Source organism: Dasypus novemcinctus, chromosome 21 (assembly GCF_030445035.2).
Source record: "Dasypus novemcinctus isolate mDasNov1 chromosome 21, mDasNov1.1.hap2, whole genome shotgun sequence".
Classification (NCBI taxonomy): domain Eukaryota; kingdom Metazoa; phylum Chordata; class Mammalia; order Cingulata; family Dasypodidae; genus Dasypus; species Dasypus novemcinctus.
Window position 1 is genome coordinate 67,345,872 of NC_080693.1, and position 21,319 is coordinate 67,367,190.

At 37.9% G+C, this 21,319-nt stretch overlaps 1 protein-coding gene across 13 annotated transcripts in view; it reads left to right on the forward strand.

The window, feature by feature from the left end:
* Window positions 1–21,319, forward strand: part of TLK2 (tousled like kinase 2) — a 140,532-nt gene that overhangs the window by 63,514 nt on the left and 55,699 nt on the right. For all 13 annotated transcript variants that reach the window (XM_071210725.1, XM_071210726.1, XM_023584672.3 and 10 more), the window contains 4 exons: window positions 3,144–3,239; window positions 4,469–4,561; window positions 12,867–12,977; window positions 19,832–19,968. In XM_071210725.1, coding sequence (XP_071066826.1) covers window positions 3,144–3,239; window positions 4,469–4,561; window positions 12,867–12,977; window positions 19,832–19,968 — 437 coding nt within the window. The remainder of the gene's footprint in view (window positions 1–3,143; window positions 3,240–4,468; window positions 4,562–12,866; window positions 12,978–19,831; window positions 19,969–21,319) is intronic.

Genomic DNA, 21,319 nt, shown 5'->3' on the forward strand with positions numbered 1-21,319 from the left:
GTTAACTATTCTGTTCAGTTTTTAAGATTTATTTTGATATTCTAATTTTGTCAGGTTTACCTTTCATGTTCCTTGCTTTTCATATTTATGGATGTAGTATCCCACACCGCCCTCCCCCCTTTTTAAGGAGGTAGGGGGGATTGGACCTGGGACATTGTACACGGAAAACAGGTGCTCAACCATATATGCGCCCCTGCAGTGTCCTTTTGACACCCCTTCCCCCCAATATGGCTCCCTTGTCTGTTTGCTCATTGTTGCTCATTATTTTTGCTCATTATCTGCTTGTTGGTTTTTTGCTTGTTGCCTGTTTTTTCTTTAGGAGGCACCAAGCAAAAAACCAACAAGCAGATAATGATTTATACTGGTTGCTGGCATGGATTTTCTCTGCAGAGGCATAGTAATGCTTCCTGAATAGTCCTTCACTGAGATTGGTAGGAGGGTTGATTGTGATCTCTCTGTTTAAGTGTCTGATCATCTTCAGACAGAAAGACCAGCTCCTCTACAAGTGTCAAAGTGAGGAGGGCTTTATTCTTAAGAGTAAACAATATTATTCTTTTCAGAACTGTCTTCCTTTCCTTCCTGCATATATCATTTGTGGAGAGTAGAGTTACAATATCTCTTTGCTTTAATGTTTGTTTATTTTGTTATTATATATTTATTTACAAAATCTGTTTTTGTATTTTATCCTGGAGTCCGAAGTGGTAGTATCCAGGCCCTTCAGTATAAGGGGAAAGAAATTAAGGAGAGGTCCTATTAGCAGTTTTTGGCAGTACAAGTCTTTAATGCCTGATGATCGTCCCTTGGTGCACTCATCGTTTGTTTTTTAAAATTTATTTCTTCCCACCCTCTTGTTGTTGTTTTTTTCACTTACTGTCTGTTCATTTTCTTTGATTCTTTAGGAAGCACCAGGAGCTGAACCCTGGGCCTTTGATGTGGGAGGGAGGTGTCCAGTAGCTTGAGCCACCTCTGGTCCTCGCTTGCTTTGTCTCTCATTCTGTTTTTTCTCCCCACGTCTCTCATTGTGTCATCTTGCTGTGTCAGCTTGCCTGTAACTTCAGGTCACTGTTTTCTTTAGAAGGCACCAGGAACCTCTGTTCCCTGCTTTGTTGAGTCTCCCATTGTGGTCTTTTCTTTTTGTGTCTGTTGAGTTAGCTTGCTGTACCTGCCCGTCATGCCAGCTCACTGTCTTCTTTAGGAGGCACCAGGATCCAAACAAGCAGCCTCCCATGTGGTAGGTGGGAGCCCAGTCACTTGAATCACATCTGCTTCCCAGTAATGTTTAGGAACAAAAATAAAAAGAGTATTGTAAGAGCATACAAGAAGCTAACTCTTGTATCAAAATGCAGTATAATACTTGAAATTCATGTTGATGACTTTAATCATTAAGAAAAGGACAGAGGGCGGCAGACTTGGCCCAGTGGTTAGGGCGTCCGCCTTCCACATGGAAGGTCCGCGGTTCAAACCCCGAGCCTCCCTGACCTGTGTGGAGCTGGCCCATGTGCAGTGCTGATGCGTGCATGGAGTGCCCTGCCACGCAGGGGTGTCCCTCGCGTAGGGGAGCCCCATGCGCAAGAAGTGCACCCTGTAAGGAGAGCCGCCCAGCGCAAAAGAAAGTGCAGCCTGCCCAGGAATGGTGCCGCACACTCGGAGAGCTGACACAACAAGATGACGCAACAGAAAGAAATACAGATTCCCGTGCCGCTGATAACAGAAGCGGACAAAGAAGATGCAGCAAGTAGACACAGAGAACAGACAACCGGGGGTGGGGGGGATAAATAAATAATAAAATAAATCTTTTTAAAAAAGTCTCTTTGAAAAAAAAAAGGGCAGAATTGCTGCATTTTGGAGAGAGTAGGCAACATTTATTTGGAATCATAGACTTGACTTCTAGTCACAGCTCTACCACTTACGGGCTCTGCAAACTGACCTCTTTGAGACTAGTTCTTCATCTTTGAACCCCCACTCTGATCTTCTCTCCTCCGGTAGAGCCCTTGTACTACTATCTTCCAACAGGAATAACCTCATTTTCTCTTCTTTACCTTATCTGCTTTTTTTTTTTTTCTTTCAAATTTTAACTCTGTTGGTACTTTCTCAAGGAATTTGCCCCTACCTCTCCAGATTTGGTTATGTATGCTCATGTAGCACTTAATTATAATTTTTACAGTTATTATGTGTTCATTTATTCAACAATTTTTTTAAACAAGTATTTATAAAAACAAATCTTCCCTTGGATTGTAAGCTTTATTAAGTAAGAATAAGACTGGGTCTATGGGGTTTTTTCTGTTTTTCTTGGTTACTCTGTGCCTAGCATCTAACACAGTGCTTACCACATAATGAGTACTCAATAGGTAGTTGTTGAATGAATAAATAAAATGGGGATGATAATATTGCCTACCCTATAAGGCTGTTGTGTGGCTTCAGTGACATCATGTGTATGAAGGTCTTGGCTTGCTCAGGCCTGGTTGTAGCAGTACTTGTAACTGTTAATAAGAGACAGTTTACCATGATCATTGAGAGTGGTCTCTGAGTTGCATATTGTATCTGTAAAATGGAAATAATAATAATAACAACTTTTAGGATGTTGTAAGGGTTACATGTAATTGTGTCAGTGAGGCATTTAGCAATCAGTAATTGCTTAATATATAGTGGTTATACCATTGTTAATAGGATAAACTGATATGAACAATTATTAGGATAAATTGATGTTAAAGGAATATGTAGAAAGTATCAGAAAAAATTCACATATTTGGAAACACTGCATTCTCTGATGAGGTAGTAGTACTGTATTTCTATTATCCTGTAATCCTCAGAATATCTGATATTCTCTAGCTATATCTGTGATGGGTCAAGCCATGTTAGATGCAATTGTACCTTTTTTTTTTTAAGATTTATTTTTAATTTATATCTCCCCCCCGCCCACCCCAGTTGTCTGCTCTCTGTGTCCATTTGCTGTGTGTTCTTCTGTGTTGACCCCTTGTGCCTCATGTTTCACTTGATTTACTTTCTTCTTGGTTACATGACCCTAACTTGTGATTTTCATCAAAAAGGGTTTGTATTCTGTAGAGTAAATCATTTGCATTCATACACGTTTGTGAAGAAAGATACAGATTTCTGTTTTGATTGGTGATGTACCTTTATTACAGGCTCAGCAAAACAGTCCCTCTTCTACAGGATCTGTCAACACAGAGCATTCCTGCAGCTCCCAAAAACAGATCTCCATCCAGCACAGACAGACTCAGGTCAGTAAATGATGGACAGTGGAGAAGATCTGCTTAGGAATAAACATTAACTGCATATAAAGTCTGTGATTCCTCTCTTTGTCTTCCCTTTATTTCTCTGACTTTACTTCATATTGTGTATTATATTCAGACCTTGCATTATAGTATTTAAAGTCCTTTGGTAGTACTTTAACTTTTTGAGGCTTTTCTTTACCTTTCTGTTGTACTGTAGCAGAAATGTTTATATTGCAGCATGGTGCTAAGGAAAGAGCACACTCTTTGGAAGCCTGCAGACCTGAATTCAAATTCTAGCTCTGCAGTGTACACTTTATCTTTCTGGATCTCAGTTTTTCTGAGTACAGATCATCTGTAAAATGTAATTTGATTCTAATTATCTCATGTAGTGCTTATTGGGACAATACTTACAGCAGACTTTGAAAAAATGTTAACTCCCTACTTTATGAAAGTAGCTAATTTAATTCTTGTACATGCTTACTTATTTGGCAAAACTAGCTAAACTTCTCTACAATATGGTACACCAAATAATTTTCTCCTTAAACAGTCTTCAGAGACTCTTTAATTTAGGGAATGTTGTGGAATTAAAAAATTATATCTGAAAAGAATGGTGAATATAACCTTCATTTTGTACTGTTGAGGGAGCCAAACATAACACTGGGTTTTCTTGCAATGTCTTTTGGCCCTATGCATGTTAACCTCAAGATAGCATGCTTGGCAATCTAGGAATATTTCTTAAGGCTCAAAAGCTCTGTGACTCACGAGCAGATAAGCTACTTTTAATTTTTCTGAATCACCAGCTCTTTGGACATTTTAATGTTTCAGATAGTTGAGCATTCAGGTAACTTTGTTTCTCCCCTTCTGAGTGCTCTTTGTTCCCACTAGATGGCAGGTTTATTCTATAAAGATATATCATTTTTCCTGTAAAGTCCTTTTCTAATCAAAGTGAATTTAGTTTCTAGCGCAGCATATTTCCGGATTGTTCATTGCAACAGTAGTTTGAGAATTCATGTGTTTATTTCCAGAGTTAACGTGTTTTTGAAGTACAGGTGAAGAGGATATAAGGAATCCAGCTAACCCTTATATGAGGAAAGTAGATTTAATTTCTTGAGTCATATGATTCCAGGCTATTTTTGTAAGGTAGTGCTTTTTTCAGAACGGTAATGAGAAAAATGTGATGACATTGTAATTTTTTGAGCCTAATCCTAAATTTGTTTTGCCTTTTGTCTATATAGTCTGACCTCACAATAGAAAAAATATCTGCACTAGAAAACAGTAAAAATTCTGATTTAGAGAAGAAGGAAGGAAGAATAGATGATTTATTAAGAGTAAGTATTAAAATGGGGTAGCATTTTATAATAACTTGATTGATGTTTTGTGTATTTGTATCATGTCAGTAACTTAGAAATAATTACTAAAGCCAAATAGTAAATTAAATAATCTGTGTTTGGATATTTTTCCATTAATCTGAGACAATGTAAGTAGTAACCAAGATCATATCTATAGTCTAAGTACTGTCTTTAACTTGGAAATCTCATATTATAGAATTTTATTATTTAAATTAATATTAGAGGAATAGATACATGGAGTGTTGGGACTTCCATGGGCTCTGGAAATAAGTATAAAATGTTTACCCATCCCAGAGAGTTACTAAAATTACTTTCAAACTTAAAGGACAGTTAAAAAAAAATATATAAACTACATACAGAGCACTTCAACATACCTCTACTTCTCTGGATACCCAGATCTGCTGTTTTAACATTTTGCCACATTTGCCATATCATTCTTTCCATCCATCCATCCATCTATTTGTATAAATATTTATAAACCCATTTTCTGAACACTTGGGTATAGGTTGTATACATCATGCCCCTTGAACATTTACTAGTGCCATGTATATTTTCTTAGAACAAGGATATTCGTTTTTGTAATCACCTTAAATACAGTTATCAAATTCAAGAAATTTAACATAGATATGAAGCTTACAGTCTATATTCCAATGTTTTCATGCATCCCAATATTATACCTTTGAGCCTTTTTTCCTCCCTTGCTAGATTCCCATCCAGGATCATGTATAATTTGTCATTGTCTCTTAGTTGTGCTTTCTTTTTTTAAATTTGTGGGATAATATATACAACATTAACTTTCCCATCTCAACCAATTTTATTTTATTTTTTATTTTTATTTTTTAAAGATTTATTTATTTATTTAATTCCCCCCCTCCCCTGGTTGTCTGTTCTCTGTGTCTATTTGCTGCATCTTGTTTCTTTGTCTGCTTCTGTTGTCAGTGGCACGGGAAGTGTGGGCGGCGCCATTCCTGGGCAGGCTGCACTTCTTTCGTGCTGGGCGGCTCTCCTTACGGGGCGCACTCCTTGCACGTGGGGCTCCCTTACGCGGGGGACACCCCTGCGTGGCAGGGCACTCCTTGTGCGCTTCAGCATTGCGCATGGGCCAACTCCACACGGGTGAAGGAGGCCCAGGGTTTGAACCGCAGACCTCCCATGTGGTAGACGGACACCCTAACCACTGTACCAAGTCCGTTTCCCTCTCAACCACTTTTAAGCATACAATTCAATGGAATTAATCACATTCACAATATTGAAGTACCTTCATCACCTTCCATTAGTAAAACTTTCCCATCTCCCCAAACAGAAACCCTGCATCCATTATGCATTAACTCACATTCCCCTGTCCCACGCCCCTATCAACCCTTTCTCTAATTTCTGTTTCTGTGAATTTGCGTATTTTCCAATATTTTCTTTATAGTTACCATGGGCTTAAATGTAACACACAAAATTGATAACAATCTCATTTGGTTTGAAACCAACTTAACTTCAGTAACATATAAAAATTATGTTCCTATACCCCTCTGCCCCTCCCCACCCTTATGTGGTTCTTGTCACATATTACATGTTTATACTTTAAAGTCCAAAACCACTTATTTTGCATTACATTATATATTTTCCTTTTGGATCTTGTAAGAAGAAAATAGAATTATAAGCCAAAAATAAAATAGTGCTGGCATTTATATTAACGCATGTTGTTATCCTCACCAGAATCTTTGTCTTTCCTTTCAACCTGTACAACTCTCTTTAGCATCTCTTGTAGGGCCCACCTAGTGGTGACTAATTCCCTCAGCTTTTGTTTATCTGAGAATGTCTTAATCTTTCCCTCGTTTTTGAAAAACAGTTTTGGCACATAGAGAATTCTTGGTTGGCAGAATTTTGCTTTCAGCACTTTAATACGTCATCCCATTGTCCTCTTACCTATATGATTTCCAATGAGAAATGGGCACTTAATCCTCTTGTGACTCCTTTGTGCATGAAATGTTGCTTGTGTCTTTGGACTTTCAGAATTCTCTCTTTATCTTTGGCATTCAGCTGTTTGTTAATAATATGCTGCGGTGTGGATCTCTTTGGGTTTTTTCTGTTTGTCATTTGCTCAGTGTCTTGGATGTGTACGTTCATGTCTTCCTTTAAATTTGAAAAGTTTTCAGCTATTATTTCTTTGAATGTTTTCTCTGCTCCTTTCTTTCTTCTTCTGGGACTCCCACCGTGTTTATATTGGCACACTTGCTAGTGAACCACAAGTTCCTCAGGCTGGTCACTTTTCTTCTTTCTTTCTTCTTTCTACTTCTCTGACTGAATAATTTCAATATTGTATCTTCATGGTCACTGATTTTCTCTCTCTCTTTTTTTTTTTAAAGATTTATTTATTTTTCTCCCTTTCTTCCCCTGTTGTCTGCTGTGTCCATTCACTGTGTGTTCTTCTGCGTCCACTTGCATTCTCGGCAGCACCAGGAAACTGCATCTCTTTTTTGTTATGTCATCTTGCTGCGTAGCTCTCTATGAGTACGGCACCACTCCCTGGCGGGCTGCGGTTTTTTTTTCCATGCAGGGTGGCTCTCCTTTTGGGGCACAGTCCTTGTGCATGGGGCTCCCCTATGCAAGGGTGCCCCTGCATTGCACGGCACTCCTTGCATGCGGCAGCACTGCACACGGGCCACCTTACCACACAGGTCAAGAGGCCCTGGGTATTGAACCCTGGACCCTCTATATGGTAGATGGATATTCTGTCAGTTGAGCCATGTCCGTTTCCCTGGTTCTTTCTTTTGCCAGCTCCAATATGCTGTTAAACCCCTCTAGGGAATTTTAAATTTTTGTTACTGTGTTCTTTAGCTCAATTTGATCCCTTTTATAGTTTCTATTTTTTTAATATTCTCTTTGTGTTCCTCTGTTATTTTCCTAATTTCCTTTAGTCCTTTGTCCATGTTTTCCTTTAGCTCTTTGAGCATGTTTAGGACCATTTTTAAGTGTCTTTGGGGGAAGTGGACTTGGCCCAGTGGTTAGGGCGTCTGTCTACCACATGGGAGGTCCGTGGTTCAAACCCCGGGCCTCCTTGACCTGTATGGAGCTGGCCCATGCGCAGTGCTGATGCGCGCAAGGAGTGCTGTGCCATGTAGGAGTGTCCCCTGCATAGGGGAACCCCAAGTGCAAGGAGTGCGCCCCATAAGGAGAGCCGCTCAGCGCGATAGAAAGTGCAGCCTGCCTAAGAATGGTGCTGTCCACACAGAGAGCTGACAAAACAAGATGATGCAACAAAAAGAAACACAGATTCCCGTGCCACTGACAGCAGAAGCTGACAAAGAAGATGATGCAGCAAATAGACACAGAGAACAGACAACCGGGGTGGGGTGGGGGGAGGGGGGAGAAATAAAAAAATAAAAATAAAAATAAATAAATAAATAAATTAAAAGTCTTTGGTATAGCCCAGGCCTGGTCCTCCTCATTAATAGTTTTTTGTTTGTTTGCTTGTTTTTTAAAGACTTATTTATTTCTCTCCCTTCCTCCCACCCCCACCAGTTGTCTGCTTTCTGTGTCTATTTGCTGTGTGTTCTTCTGCGTCCGCTTGCATTATCCAGTGGCACTGGGAAACTGCATCTCTTTTTGTTGTGTCATCTTGCTGCTCACCTCTCCATGTGTGTGCGGTGCCACTCCTGGGCAGGCTGCACATTTTTTCCCCGCGGGACGGCTCTCCTTATGGGGTGCACTCCTTGCATGTGGGACTCCCCTATGCGGGGGGCACCCCTGCGTGGCACGGCACTCCTTGCATGCATCAACATTGTTCATGGGCCAACTCATCACACGTGTCAGGAGCCCCTGGGTTTGAGCCCTGGACCTCCCATATGGTAGGTGGACACTCCCATCAGGTGAGCCAAATCCACTTCCCATCATTAATAGTTTTTAATTCTTTAATCCTCTTTGTCTAGGCCATTGCTTCCTGTTTCTTCATATGTTTTATAATCTTTTGTACCTGAACATTTTTATATTATAATATGTTATTACCAGAATTTAGACTCTGAGGCGTCTTTTCCTTAAGCTTGTATCCACCTAGTGTTATCACAGAGCTTTCCTTGAATGCCCAGTGCTAACTTAAAGAAAGGAAGGAGAAAAAAAGAGAACACTTTGTCCAGACTTTGCAGATTTACCTGTGCAGCTACTCTCCTTTAAAGCTTTTCGGAACAGTGAGTTGAGAGAATAGCTCCAGGCCAAAGTATAGAGACGCCCCTGATCCTTTCTGCATATACATCTTGTCCTTGGCATGTGCTTGTGGCCCTAGGAATTCCCCCATTTACACGGATACAAGAGTCCCTTCTTCCCAAGAAATAGTTTCCTTATGGTCTTAGGCATTGCATTCTGTGTCCTACAGCCAGCAGTCCCTTTGCCCAGGCAGCGTGACTTGACTGTTCACCTCCATTGTTTTGTAGAAGAGCCCTGAAGCTTCTCACTGGCTTCTTGATCTAGGTGGGGCCTAGAAAAGTTATTTTAAGGTTCCTGATTTTTAAAAACTATTTCACAAAGACTTTTCATCCCTGATTTTATGTTTTGCATCTTTATAACCTATTCATCTGAAGTGTTTAGTGCTTACAAAAGAAACTTTTAAAATAGTCTGAAATTTAAAAAGATACCTGTAGAAAATATACCATAAGACTTAAAAAATAGGGAAGTGGACTAGGCCCAGTGGATAGGGTATCCGTCTACCACATGGGAGGTCTGCGGTTCAAACCCTGGGCCTCCTTGACCCGTGTGCAGCTGGCCCATGCGCAGTGCTGATGCATGCAAGGAGTGCCGTGCCACACAGGGATGCCCCCCACGTAGGGCACACACAAGGAGTGTGCCCTGTAAGGAGAGCCGCCCAGCGTGAAAGAAAGTTCAGCCTGCCCAGGAATGGCGCCACACACACAGAGAGTTGACGCAGCAAGATGACGCAACAAAGAGAGACACAGATTCCTGTGCTGTTGACAACAACAGAAGCGGACAAAAACAAGAACATGCAGCAAATGGACACAGAGAGCAGACAATTGGGGTGAGGGGAAGGAGAGAGAAATAAATAAAAAATAAATCTTTGAAAAAAAAACAAAGATTTAAAAAATAGGTTTTGAATATGCAGTTTGAGATGATTGATCTGTTCTTAAAATACTTAAAAATTGTTCATTGTTTTCCTATTTTAAAAGTAAGACGTGTTCTTTATAATAAATTTAGAGAATAAGAAAAATAAAATGCACTCATATGAAAGCATTTGGTAAATTTTTCTTCAGTAATTACTTTGAACCTTTTGTAGGACATATATATGCATATATATATAAAGATTACTGGTTTATAAATAAAATTGGTGGTAACATTTTATCTTCTCTAGTGATTTAGTATAATTTTTATCTTTATTAGTACTAATGTGGTAGTTTTTAAAAACTGGCTCTATGAAGCCCTTGAGATTCAGCTGCTTGGGCTTTTATCAGTTTCTCTGATTGGGCTTCTGGGTAAGATTTTGTTAGAATACAATAGGGTTCTATAAAATATTAATGATAATGAGTTACTGTATTAGTGATTATCTCTCCTCCAAAAAATACAGGATATAGCTTTATGTGAGTTGGTATATTTTAATTCTGAAAAATATGGTTACGTCTAATTACTGCTTTTTCCCCCTCTTATGCAGATTGCTTCCATGGTTCCCAGCTTGGATCTCTTATCTCTGTCCTGTCTATAATTTTATATCTCATTTTAATATGGTTGCCCTTTCCTTCTGAATGTCATTAATGATTAAGTTTTTCTCCCGTATATTTTCTGCTGTGTCACTTCAATTTATTGCAGTGCAGTTAGATGTGAATTTGAATTCTTTTGTTCACATTTTTAATTTACTTGTTCCCATTCCTTATCTAATTCACCTGTTTCATCCCATTCTGTACATTCTTTATGGGTTTTGAATATTATTTCAGACACCATATTTTTTATTCTTTTGCATTTATGGAGAATTAAAGTAGTTAAACAAAAATGTTCTTTTGATATCAGTAGGAGATCATTTTCAAGCTGATGTACCCTTTCCTTATTCAGAAATATTTTTCCTTAGTCCTATTTGTTGTTTGTTTCTGTTTTCTGTCTTTGAATGAGGAAAGAACTATACTTAAGGCTCAGTTCCTATCTTGCAAGAGAGATGGTAATTGAGGTTGCTTCTGTTTTCATTCACTTGGATCCTGGTTGATTGCCATCTAAGATTTTAACTAACTGGATTACTTGTGTGTATAAAAACTCCTATCCCAGGCAGGCATAGCAGTTAGCTCATTCATTATGTTTTTCAGTCTTGTTCCATTTTTGTGAAATGTTGGGAAAAGCTGCATTTGAAATTGCTACTGAGGTGCTGTTTCTTTTGTTTCTTTGATTTTTAGGTACTGGGTCTGGGGATTGAACCCCAGACTTTGTAAATGGGAAGCCAACACTCAACCACTGAGCCACATCAGTTCCCCTGAGTTGGTTTTTTTCTTTTGTTTTGCTTCTTGTTTGTTTTTTATTTATTTATATTTTTTAAAGATTTATTTATTTCTGCCCCCTCCCTCCATTGTCTGCTCTCTGTGTCCATTCACTTTGTATTTTCTGTGTCTGCTGGTATTCTTATTAGACAACTCCGGGAACTGATCTTGGGACCTTCTGGAATGGGAGAGAGGTGATAATTCTCTTGCACCACCTCAGCTTCCTGGTCTCCTGCATCTCTTATCTCTTCTCTGTGTCTCTTTTTGTTGTGTCATCTTGTTGTGCCAGCTCTCTGCATGGACCAGCACTTCTGTGTGAGACAGCACTCCTGTGCAGGGCAGCACTCCTTGTGGGCCAACACTTCACATGGGCCAGCTCACCACATGGGCCAGCTTGCCTTCACCAGTAGGGCCCTGTGTATCGAACCCTGGACCTCCTGTATGGTAGACAGGAGCCCAATTGCTTGGGCCACATCCGCTTTCCTGTTTTTTTTATTTTTACGAGGCACTGGGAACGGAACCTGGAACCACCCGTATGGGAAGCAGATACTCAGCCACTTGAGCTACATCTGCTCCCCTGACATGCTGTTTTAAACATGAACTCCTGGAAGGCAGTAGTGTTAGAAATCACAAAAATTTAGAGTTCTTAAAGTTTTAAATAAACTGCCAGAGGTTGATTCAATTTATGTATTTGATTATAGATACCAAGGGAATGCTCACCATCCAAAAGTAGGTTAGATTTCACATCAGCATTATCTAATCTTCGTTTTGGAGTTTCATGAGTATGAATTAGATAGGCACATTTACCTGAATATAGTTACAATTTGCTTCGGATAATGTGATCCATAGGACACGGAAGGAAAACTAATAGGAAGAAATTATGCTTACAGGGAGAGTAAAAACTGGGGATGGTAGCTCTTTCACATGGGTAACTTTTAAAATGAAGCAAGAAAGTCTTTAAAAATTGAGATTCATGTAATATCTTTCATTTTTGCTTTTTATTATTTCAGAAATGCTTCTATCATTTGATTAGGAAATATCAGATTATTTTCATATTTCAAGCAAGTAGCATTTATTTGCTGAAAGAGTAGAAATCTTTTGTTTTAACACAAGAGGAATAAATTCAGGAATTGCAAGTCCTTGGGTTGGTGTTTCTTTCCATCCTTTCCACCCACAGGCTTCTGACCAGAGCTAAATTAACCATGTATTTACATTATTTCATATTGAGCCAGGGGCCAGAGATCTTCTCTTCAACTTGTTTGTTAGCCCTGTCTTGTGTAGGCATGGGTGTGCCTGGTTTTTCTGTTAAGAAATATTTATGTAAGGTCAAGTTTCTTTTTCTTTGGCTATAGAAATAGACGAATAAAGACCAGTTGGACATGAGGAACATTATGTGTTTTTTTTTTTTTACTTCTTTCATTTTGCTAATTGTTTTTTATAAGTCTTATATTGTTTTGTTTTTTTGGTTCTATGATCTATTTTTTAAAAATATTACGTTAAAAAAATATGAGGTTCCCATATACCCCCCACCCCCCCATTATGTATTTTTTAAATTTTGCAAATGCTTTATCATCCTTTGTATCCATTTTAAACATCTCATTATTGAAGGTTATTTTTCTTTTATTTTGTAACAGCTTAGGTCTATGTGGCATACTAGGTTTAGCAGTAACTGCCTGTTGGCAGGAGCAAAATAGGATCAGTAGAAAAACATGCCTACATGTAGTAAAAAAATTCCTCTTTAATCAATAAGTACATACTAACTTACTAAGAGAAATAAAGGAATATGTTTACATTTCTTCCTTGGAGCTAAATTAATTTTTTTCCCGTTGAAGGCCAACTGTGATTTGAGACGGCAGATTGATGAACAGCAAAAGATGCTAGAGAAATACAAGGAACGATTAAATAGATGTGTGACAATGAGCAAGAAACTCCTTATAGAAAAGGTTAGTGATTAATGGTGATCTAAACTGAATACCAAGATGCTTAATGCTTGTCGTTTTGGGTCTTCTTATGAAAAGACTCCTTATGATCTGACAATTAGGAATCTTTCTTTGCAAGTATACTAGACCAAATGGCCAGAGTGATACCTGAGGATGGCATGTTTTCTGGTTGTGCATTGCTTTTAGTGTGATATTGATTAAACATGGACAACTTGTTGTTGCCTGTCTTACTTGGAATATTGCTTTCTTAAATTTTTATTTTCATCCTATCTATTGAAGTGAGTATTCTTTAATATTACAAACAGCAATAGTTATGTTTCTGTTTAGAGATAGTATTAGGTGTAATTTATGTATATAAGTGTTTTGTGTTTTTAAAAATTGTCCATTCCATGATCGTGATTACTTTAAATGTCCAGTGTCCCTTATAATAAATGGGTAATTGCAAGTCAGTTTAATAGTAGCTTTTTTTTTTTAATTAAAAAACGTTTTTTTTCTCTTTTCTTTTTTCTTTTTTTTCCCAGTGTTTTAAGATGACAGTATTTCCTAATGAGGTTTAAGGCAGACTTTTGCTGGAATCTTGGGAGTGTTGTTTTTTATTACTCCAGATGTCTTTTTTCTTTCTTTTTTTTTTTGAGGTACTGGGACCATTCCATGTATGTGGAAAGCCAGCGCTCAACCACTGAGCTAAACCAGCACCCACAAAATCTCTTTTTAACACCTCAAAGTGTATTTTTAGACAAGGAATGCTAATAAATGTGAAGCAGATTATTTAACCAAGGATAACTTTACTTTATCCTTTGACTCGTTAATTAATGTTAGAGATGGGAAACTACTTTTTTCTGTTATATAACAGTGGGAAACAGTGAAACATATATTGATTGAGAACTTATTTTAAAGGTTTAGGAGACTTCCTGAAGTCTATATAGATTCAGCCAGATGTGAACGATAGCCAGATTTCTTAGACTGGAAAATAATTGGGCATTTTATTATTTAGGTAAATATACACTAACCCCCACCCAGCAGTTCCAGTCCTCGTGGTATTTACCCAAGGGAAATGAAATCATATCTGCACTAAAGGACTTATACAGAAATATTCAGTTTTATTCACAGTAGCCAAAAACCAGAAACAACTCAGGTGTCTGTAAGAGGTGAATGTATAAACAAACTGTACTACGTTCATAAAATGGAATACTGTTTAGTAACAGAAAGGAATGGACTCATACATGCAGCAACATGGATGAATCTAAAAAAAAAACACATAATTGTGGAGGATTGTGAGAAGATGGCAAAGTAGAAAGCCCCGGGAACTGGTCCCTCTACCTAAACAACTATTGCACTGACAGAAATTCTCTGAATCAACTATTTTGAAACTCTGAAATCTAATGGAACACTGTATAGCATCTAGGGAAGTTCTGGAGGAAAAGGCTGATAAATTGTCTTAAATATTGGTAAATTTCACTGTCCTTGCAGTGGTTACCATTTCCTGTCACCCAGCTGCATGGTAGGCTGCAGTCGGGTGCATCTTGCTAGTGTCAGGGTGGGTTATGAGGACCTAGTCCTCCAAAACCTAGGTGTGTTTGGTCTGATTGCTGATCACAGCTTTTTTTTTTTTTTTTTAAGTACTGGGCCTGGGGAATGAACCTGGGACCTTGTTTGTGGGAAGCTTGTGTTCAACCACAGAGCCACATCATTTGCCCTGAGTTGGTTTTTACAATTGTTTTTGCTTGTTTTTTGTTACCGTTTTCCTTGGGAGGCACCAGGAATCGAACCTGGGACCTCCCATGTGGGAAGCAGATGCTCAGCCGCTTGAGCCACAGCTGGTCTGTGATCAGAGCTTTTGATCAGTTACTTCACATTTTGGGGAGACCAGCTCTGAGGATGGCTATTGTTCGAAACCCCCTCTGGCAAAAGCAGTAGTTGGAATCTGAAAGAGGCAGTGCCTTTTTTTTTTTTTTTTTTTTTTTTTTTTTACCTCTCCATTCCCTGTTTGGGAACAAAAATAGTTTGGAAAAATCACAAATTGACAGCTCTAGCTCTCAACAACAACAAAACACTTAGCAAGAAGAACTAGATTTCCAGAATTAATAAAACATAACACTCAGAATGTCCAGTTCTCAACAGAAAGTTACAAACACACAGAAAAACAGAAACGTTGACCCATTCACAACAGAAGAAAGTATTTGCCTAAAACATCCCTGAGGAAGCTCATACATTGAAACTATTAGTCAAAGACTTCAGATCAATTACAGTCATCTAAAGGAATCCATATACAAAGAATTAAAGTAATTAAGAAAAGATTGTTTGAACAAAATGAAGAGAGAGAAATTATGAAAAGAAATCAAATGAATTTTGGAGCTGCAAATGAAAAACTCACTAGGTGGCTTCAACAGCAGATTTGAATGGGCAGAAGAAAGGAAAGGATTGGTGAATTTGAAGCCAAAGACAAGTGAAATTATCCAATGTGAGGAGCAGAAAGAAAATATAATGAAGAAAAATGAACAGAGCCTGAGTGACCTGTGGCACACCATAAAGTGTACCAATATACACATGACTGGAGTCCAGAGTACAGGAGAGAAAAATGGGCAGAGAAAGTATTTGAAGAAATAATGGCTGAAAACTTCCCAAATATGATGAAAGACATGAATATATACATCCAGGATGTTTGGTGAACTCCAAGCAGGATAAACTCTAGGTAATCTACAGCAAGACAGATTATAGTGAAATTGTCAAAGTCCAAAGGCAAATAGAAGATTTTGGAAGTGGTGAGAAGCAACTTTTCACATATGAGATCCCTGATAAGATTAACAGTAGACTTCAGAATCCATGGAGGCCAAAAGACAGTAGAATGGCATTGTAAAGTCCTTAAAGGGAAAAAACTGTTAACCAAGAATTCTCTGTCTGGCAAAATTGTTTTTCAAAAGTGAAGGAAATATTAAGGAATTTACAGGTAACAAAAGTTGAAAGAGTTCATTAGCAGAGACCTGCCCTATAAGAAATACTAAAGGGAATCCTTCAGGCTGAAATAAAAGGACACTAGAGAAAAAGAAATAAAGAACAGTCTTATAGGTAACTACATGAGTAAATACAAAGTCTTTATTATTGTACTTTTGGTTTGTAACTGCTTTTTTTTCTCCCAATATGACTTTCCAAGCAAATATTTAAAATATATGTTAGTGGGCTTATAGTGGGTAAAGGTATAATCTGAGACAACAATATAAAGGGTGGAGAACAGATATATAGGAGTAGAGAGTTTATAATCTATTGAAACTAGGTTGATACTAGTCAAGCTAAGTTGTTATTAATTTAAGAGGTTAATTGTAATTATAAAGGTAACTATTAAAGTAAAAATGAGAAAAGTGAAGGACTCAAAATAGATGCTACAAAAAATCTTAAATTTTAAAAAAGATAGTAATGGAGTAATTAAGGAACAGATAACATACAAAACATAATGAAAACAAATGGCTAAATGGGAGTGAAATGAATCCTCAGTTAATACCTTAAATGTCAGTGGATTAAACTTCTCTATGAAAACCAGAGATTGGCAGATTGTATGAAAAGCATGATCCTTCTGCATGCTGTCTGCAAGAGACTCACTTTATGTACAAAGACACAAAGAACTTGAAAGTAAAGGGTGGAGGGAAGCGGACTTGGCCCAATGGATAGGGCATCCGCCTACCACATGGGAGGTCTGCGGTTCAAACCCCAGGCCTCCTTGACCTGTGTGGAGCTGGCCCATGCACAGCGCTGATGTGTGCAAGGAGTGCCCTGCCACGCAGGGGTATCCCCCACATAGGGGAGCCCCACACGCAAGGAGTGCGCCTGGCAAGGAGAGCCACCCAGTGCGAAAGAAACTACAGCCTGCTCAAGAGTGGCGCTGCACACACGGAGAGCTGACACAACAAGATGATGCAACAAAAAGAAACACAGATTCCCGGTGCCACTGATAAGGATAGAAGCGGTCACAGAAGAACACACGGCGAATGGACACAAAGACCAGACAACCGGGGGTGCGGGGGGGAGAAATAAAAAAAAAGAAAGTAAAGGATGGAAAAAGATATTCCATGCAAACTGTAACCAAAGAGAGCCAGAGTGGTTATATTATTGTCAAACAAAATAGACTTTAAGCCGAAAAAAGATTTCAAAAGACAGAAAAGGATATTATATATTGACAAAAGGTTCAGTTCAGCCAGGAAGTCCACCAGTTACAAACATCCTTCTCAGAACAGAGCCCCACAATATTATGAAGTGAAAATTGACAAATTAAAAGGAGAAATACACAGTTCTACAATAATAGCTGGAGATTTCAGTACACCACTTTCAAAAATTGAAAGAACATCCAAACAGAAAATCAATAAGGAAATAGAAGACTTGAATAATATTATTGACAATCTAGACTTAATAAATATATATTGACCACCACCCAACAACAACAGAAACCGTATTCTTCTGAAGTGCCCATAGAACATTTTACAGAATAGATCATATGTTATGCTGCAAATCAAACCTTAGTAAATTCTAAAACCTTGAAACTATATTAGTCAACCAAAGGGGTGCTGATGCAAAAGATCAGAAATTGGTTGGTTTTTATAAAGGGTATTTATTTGGGGTAGGAGCTTACAGATACCAGTCCCTCACCAAAGTCTGTTTTCATGTGTTGGAGCAAGATGGCTACCGACATCTGCGAGTGTTCAGGCTTCCTAGGTTCTTCTCTTCCCAGGGCTTGCTTCTTTCCAGGCTTAGGGTTCCTCTCTTCCTGGGCTCCAGCTTAAGGCTTCAGCATCAAACTCTAACATCAAAAACCCTTAACTCTGTCCTTTGCCATGCCTTTTATCTGTGAGTCCCCATCCACCAAGGGGTGGTGAAAAGACAACCTACAGAATGAGAGAAAATATTTGGCAATTATATATCTAATAAGCATTTAAAAACCAGCATATATGAAGAACTCCTACAGCTCAAAAGCAAAAAAGACAACCCAATTTTTAAAATGTCAAGGATTTGATTAGACATTTCTCCAGAGATAATCTTCAGATAGCCAATAAGTATATGATTAGATGCTCAACATCATTGGTTATTAGAGAAATGCAAATAAAACTACAGTGAGATACTTTATACCCATTAGGATGGCAGTTATTAATAAAAACTGAAAGTAAATGTTTGCAGGAAAGAACCTTTATACATTTTGGTGAGAATGTAAATTGGTGTAGCCAAAACGGGCTGTTCCTAAGAAAGTTAAACTTAATATTACCATATATTCTGGCAGTTCCACTCTCAAGAATTGATAACAGGAATTCAGATAAGTATCTGTACCACCAGTGTTCATCACAGCATTATTCATGATAGTTAAAAGGTACAAGCAATCCAAGTGTCCATGAACAGGTAAGTGGATAAAATGTGGTCCATCCATGCAATGGAATATGCTTCAGCTGTGAAAGAAAGTGAAGTGCTGGTACATGATACAACAAGATGAACCCTGAAGACATCATGTTGAGTGAAATAAGCCAAACATGAAAAGGTCAGATATTGTATGGATTTTTCTTATATGAAATACTTTGAATAAGCAAATTCATGGAGAAAGAAAGCAGAATAGTCGTTACCAGAGGCAATGGGAGAGGGGAATGGGATGCTATTGTTAAGTGAGTATGAAGTTTGGTTTGGGATGATGAAAATAGTGTGAAAATGGATAGTGGTGAAAGTTATATATACAGTATTGACAATCAGTGTGCTTGATGTCAAAGAATTGCCTACTTAAAATGGTTAAGATGATTTTTTTATGCATATTTTATCACAATTAAAGTAATTTTTTTAAAAACCCAGCAACAAAATTATTACTTTGAGCATAAGAAACATAAGACCCCACTCCTGCCTTCAAAGTGCTAATAGTCTAGATGGGGGAATAAGCTACATTCACAAATATAAGGAAACCTCTTCAGGTGAGTAAGAAACATTAAGAAATTCATGAAAGGAAATCGAGGGTAGGCATTTGGGGAATGCTGCAAGGAAGAGGAAATATGTGTTCTTAGACAAGGAGACTTACATGTCTAAATTGCTTGTCAGTTAAAATACACAGAACATCAAAAGTATGTCCTATGTTATCTCTCACAACACTTTGTTCTTTTCCTTCAAGTTCCTTATCACAATTTGTACTTAATGTTTTTGAATTAGCATAGTGAATGATTATAACTCTGTCTAGACTGTAAATGCCTGACCTTTTGTATTTTGTACTTAGCACTTTGTAAATGTCTGGCACTAAACTGGTTTTTAGTGTATGTTGAACATGTTTAGTATATGTTGAATGAATGATGATGTGCTCAAGAATCAGGACTACATAAGGTGTCTGGGAGTAATGATTTTGTGGAAAAGTGAACTTAATCTTCCAGCTCATGGAGGACTTTTTCATGTCAGGACCCAAATTTGACAGCAAAGAGCCTTGGAAGGTTTGGAGTGTTCAAGTGGAATCATGAAAAGTGATGCTGTGAGAAGATAAATTGGCAGGAGTTCTCTAGAACTGCTGAAATGGAAAAGAAAAGAAAATAGGGAGGGAACCATCTTAGGAGATAGGCATTGATGAGATCCAAATATAAGAAGTCAAAGTCTAAGATAGGAAGGTTCAGACAGGTGGAAGAAACTTTATCAAGGAAGATCCTTCTGTTCTTCAGTTATCCTACCTGTCACATTATGCTGTTTGAATCAGAATGGTGGGTCATTTAGGAGTCATTACTGACTGCTCTGAGATATGTATGATTTTTTCAACAGTATTTTCCTTAATAATCTTTAAAATTTGAGCTTCTGAGCTTCTAAGGAATATCTTTCTCCATACTAATTATGTTGAATTTCCTTTTTTGTCCTTTTCTCCTAAGTCAAAACAAGAGAAGATGGCATGTAGAGATAAGAGCATGCAAGACCGCTTGAGATTGGGCCACTTTACCACTGTCAGACATGGAGCCTCATTTACTGAACAATGGACAGATGGTTATGCTTTCCAGAACCTTATCAAGTAAGTGAATTTTCATGATTAAGTGGAGAATTGAAAAGTTGATGGTTTCGATTTTTTAGGTTTTCTGTGATTGTAATCACTAATAATCCTAGTAGTGGTAGTTATCTTTCTATTCAGTTTTGTTAGCACCTGTTTAAAGAAATGTGGGTAATGAGGTGAAGTTGTGGCAGAAATGACCATGTAATCAAAGGAATAAAGGGATTGAGATTTATAGAAAAGCTATAAAGAATAAAACTGTTGAAACTCAGGAAAAAAATCTAGGGCTTGACTTGATATCTTTTTAATTATGGTAGTAGGTTTTTATGAGGAGTCTGTTTATCATTTATTTTGGATCCACAGAAAAATGCAATGGGCAAGGACCTAAGGAAGAATTTATTGAGTTAGTTATAAACAAAAAAAAACATAGAACTTTAGGAGAACCTAAAGAGGTAGTGTGTGTAGTTGTTCAAAATAGTTACTTCCTTGAAAACAGAGCCCAATCCATGACCAGGCTGGTGATGAATCCTGCCATCTGTGCCTTCCCACAACTTGAAATCTTCTCTTTTTCCTAACGTCTGAGTTGAAACATTTAGGTAATACTCCAAAGAGGGAATTAACATTTAAAATCCTAGAATTCTGACTCTTTAAATAGCTGGTCTTGGCTCCAGGACTTAAAAATCTTCAAATTGTAATTTTGGTATATCTTAATTATTTTGATATTTTGATTTGTTAATTAGATCATTTCTATCTGACACTTGGGGTGGAAGGTAGGCTATTATCTTTTTATCATGAATTCTTAAACTTACCTCTGCAGATCACTTTGGAGTTAGAGAGTTCCATAGACTGTCTTTCCTACCTGTTTTTCCTGGCTGAAATAGCTTATTGAATATTAATGGGAGAGTGTGGGGCTACTTTTCAGTGTTAATGAAACATATAAATAAATAATAAATCTCTGCCTAAAAGAAAAGCACAGATATTGATGTTATTAATAATATTTTGTCAAAACTAACCTCTGAATTATGCTTTACTGGTTATTGTTACTGTTAGAGAAAAAACAGCACTTACTGGGACATGGAAACTGAAAGTGTAATCCTCAGATCCCGTCTGTTGGGAGAGCTTCAATAAATTTCCTGCCTGCAGTCCTCAGTCTCCATGTCCCAGTGAGTGCTGTTTTTCTCTTAACAGTTACATATATAAAACATCTCCCTCCAACTTGGTCTAGGTGTGTTTTTGCCTCATAAATGTACTTCATATATGTGTATTTTGGTGTGTGAAGAGGCTATCAAGCCAAATGTAGAATACCTTAGAAGAAAAACTTTTGACTTAGGCCAGGTGCCAGAGGTTCAGAGAATCGTCCACGTTGAATTCTAAG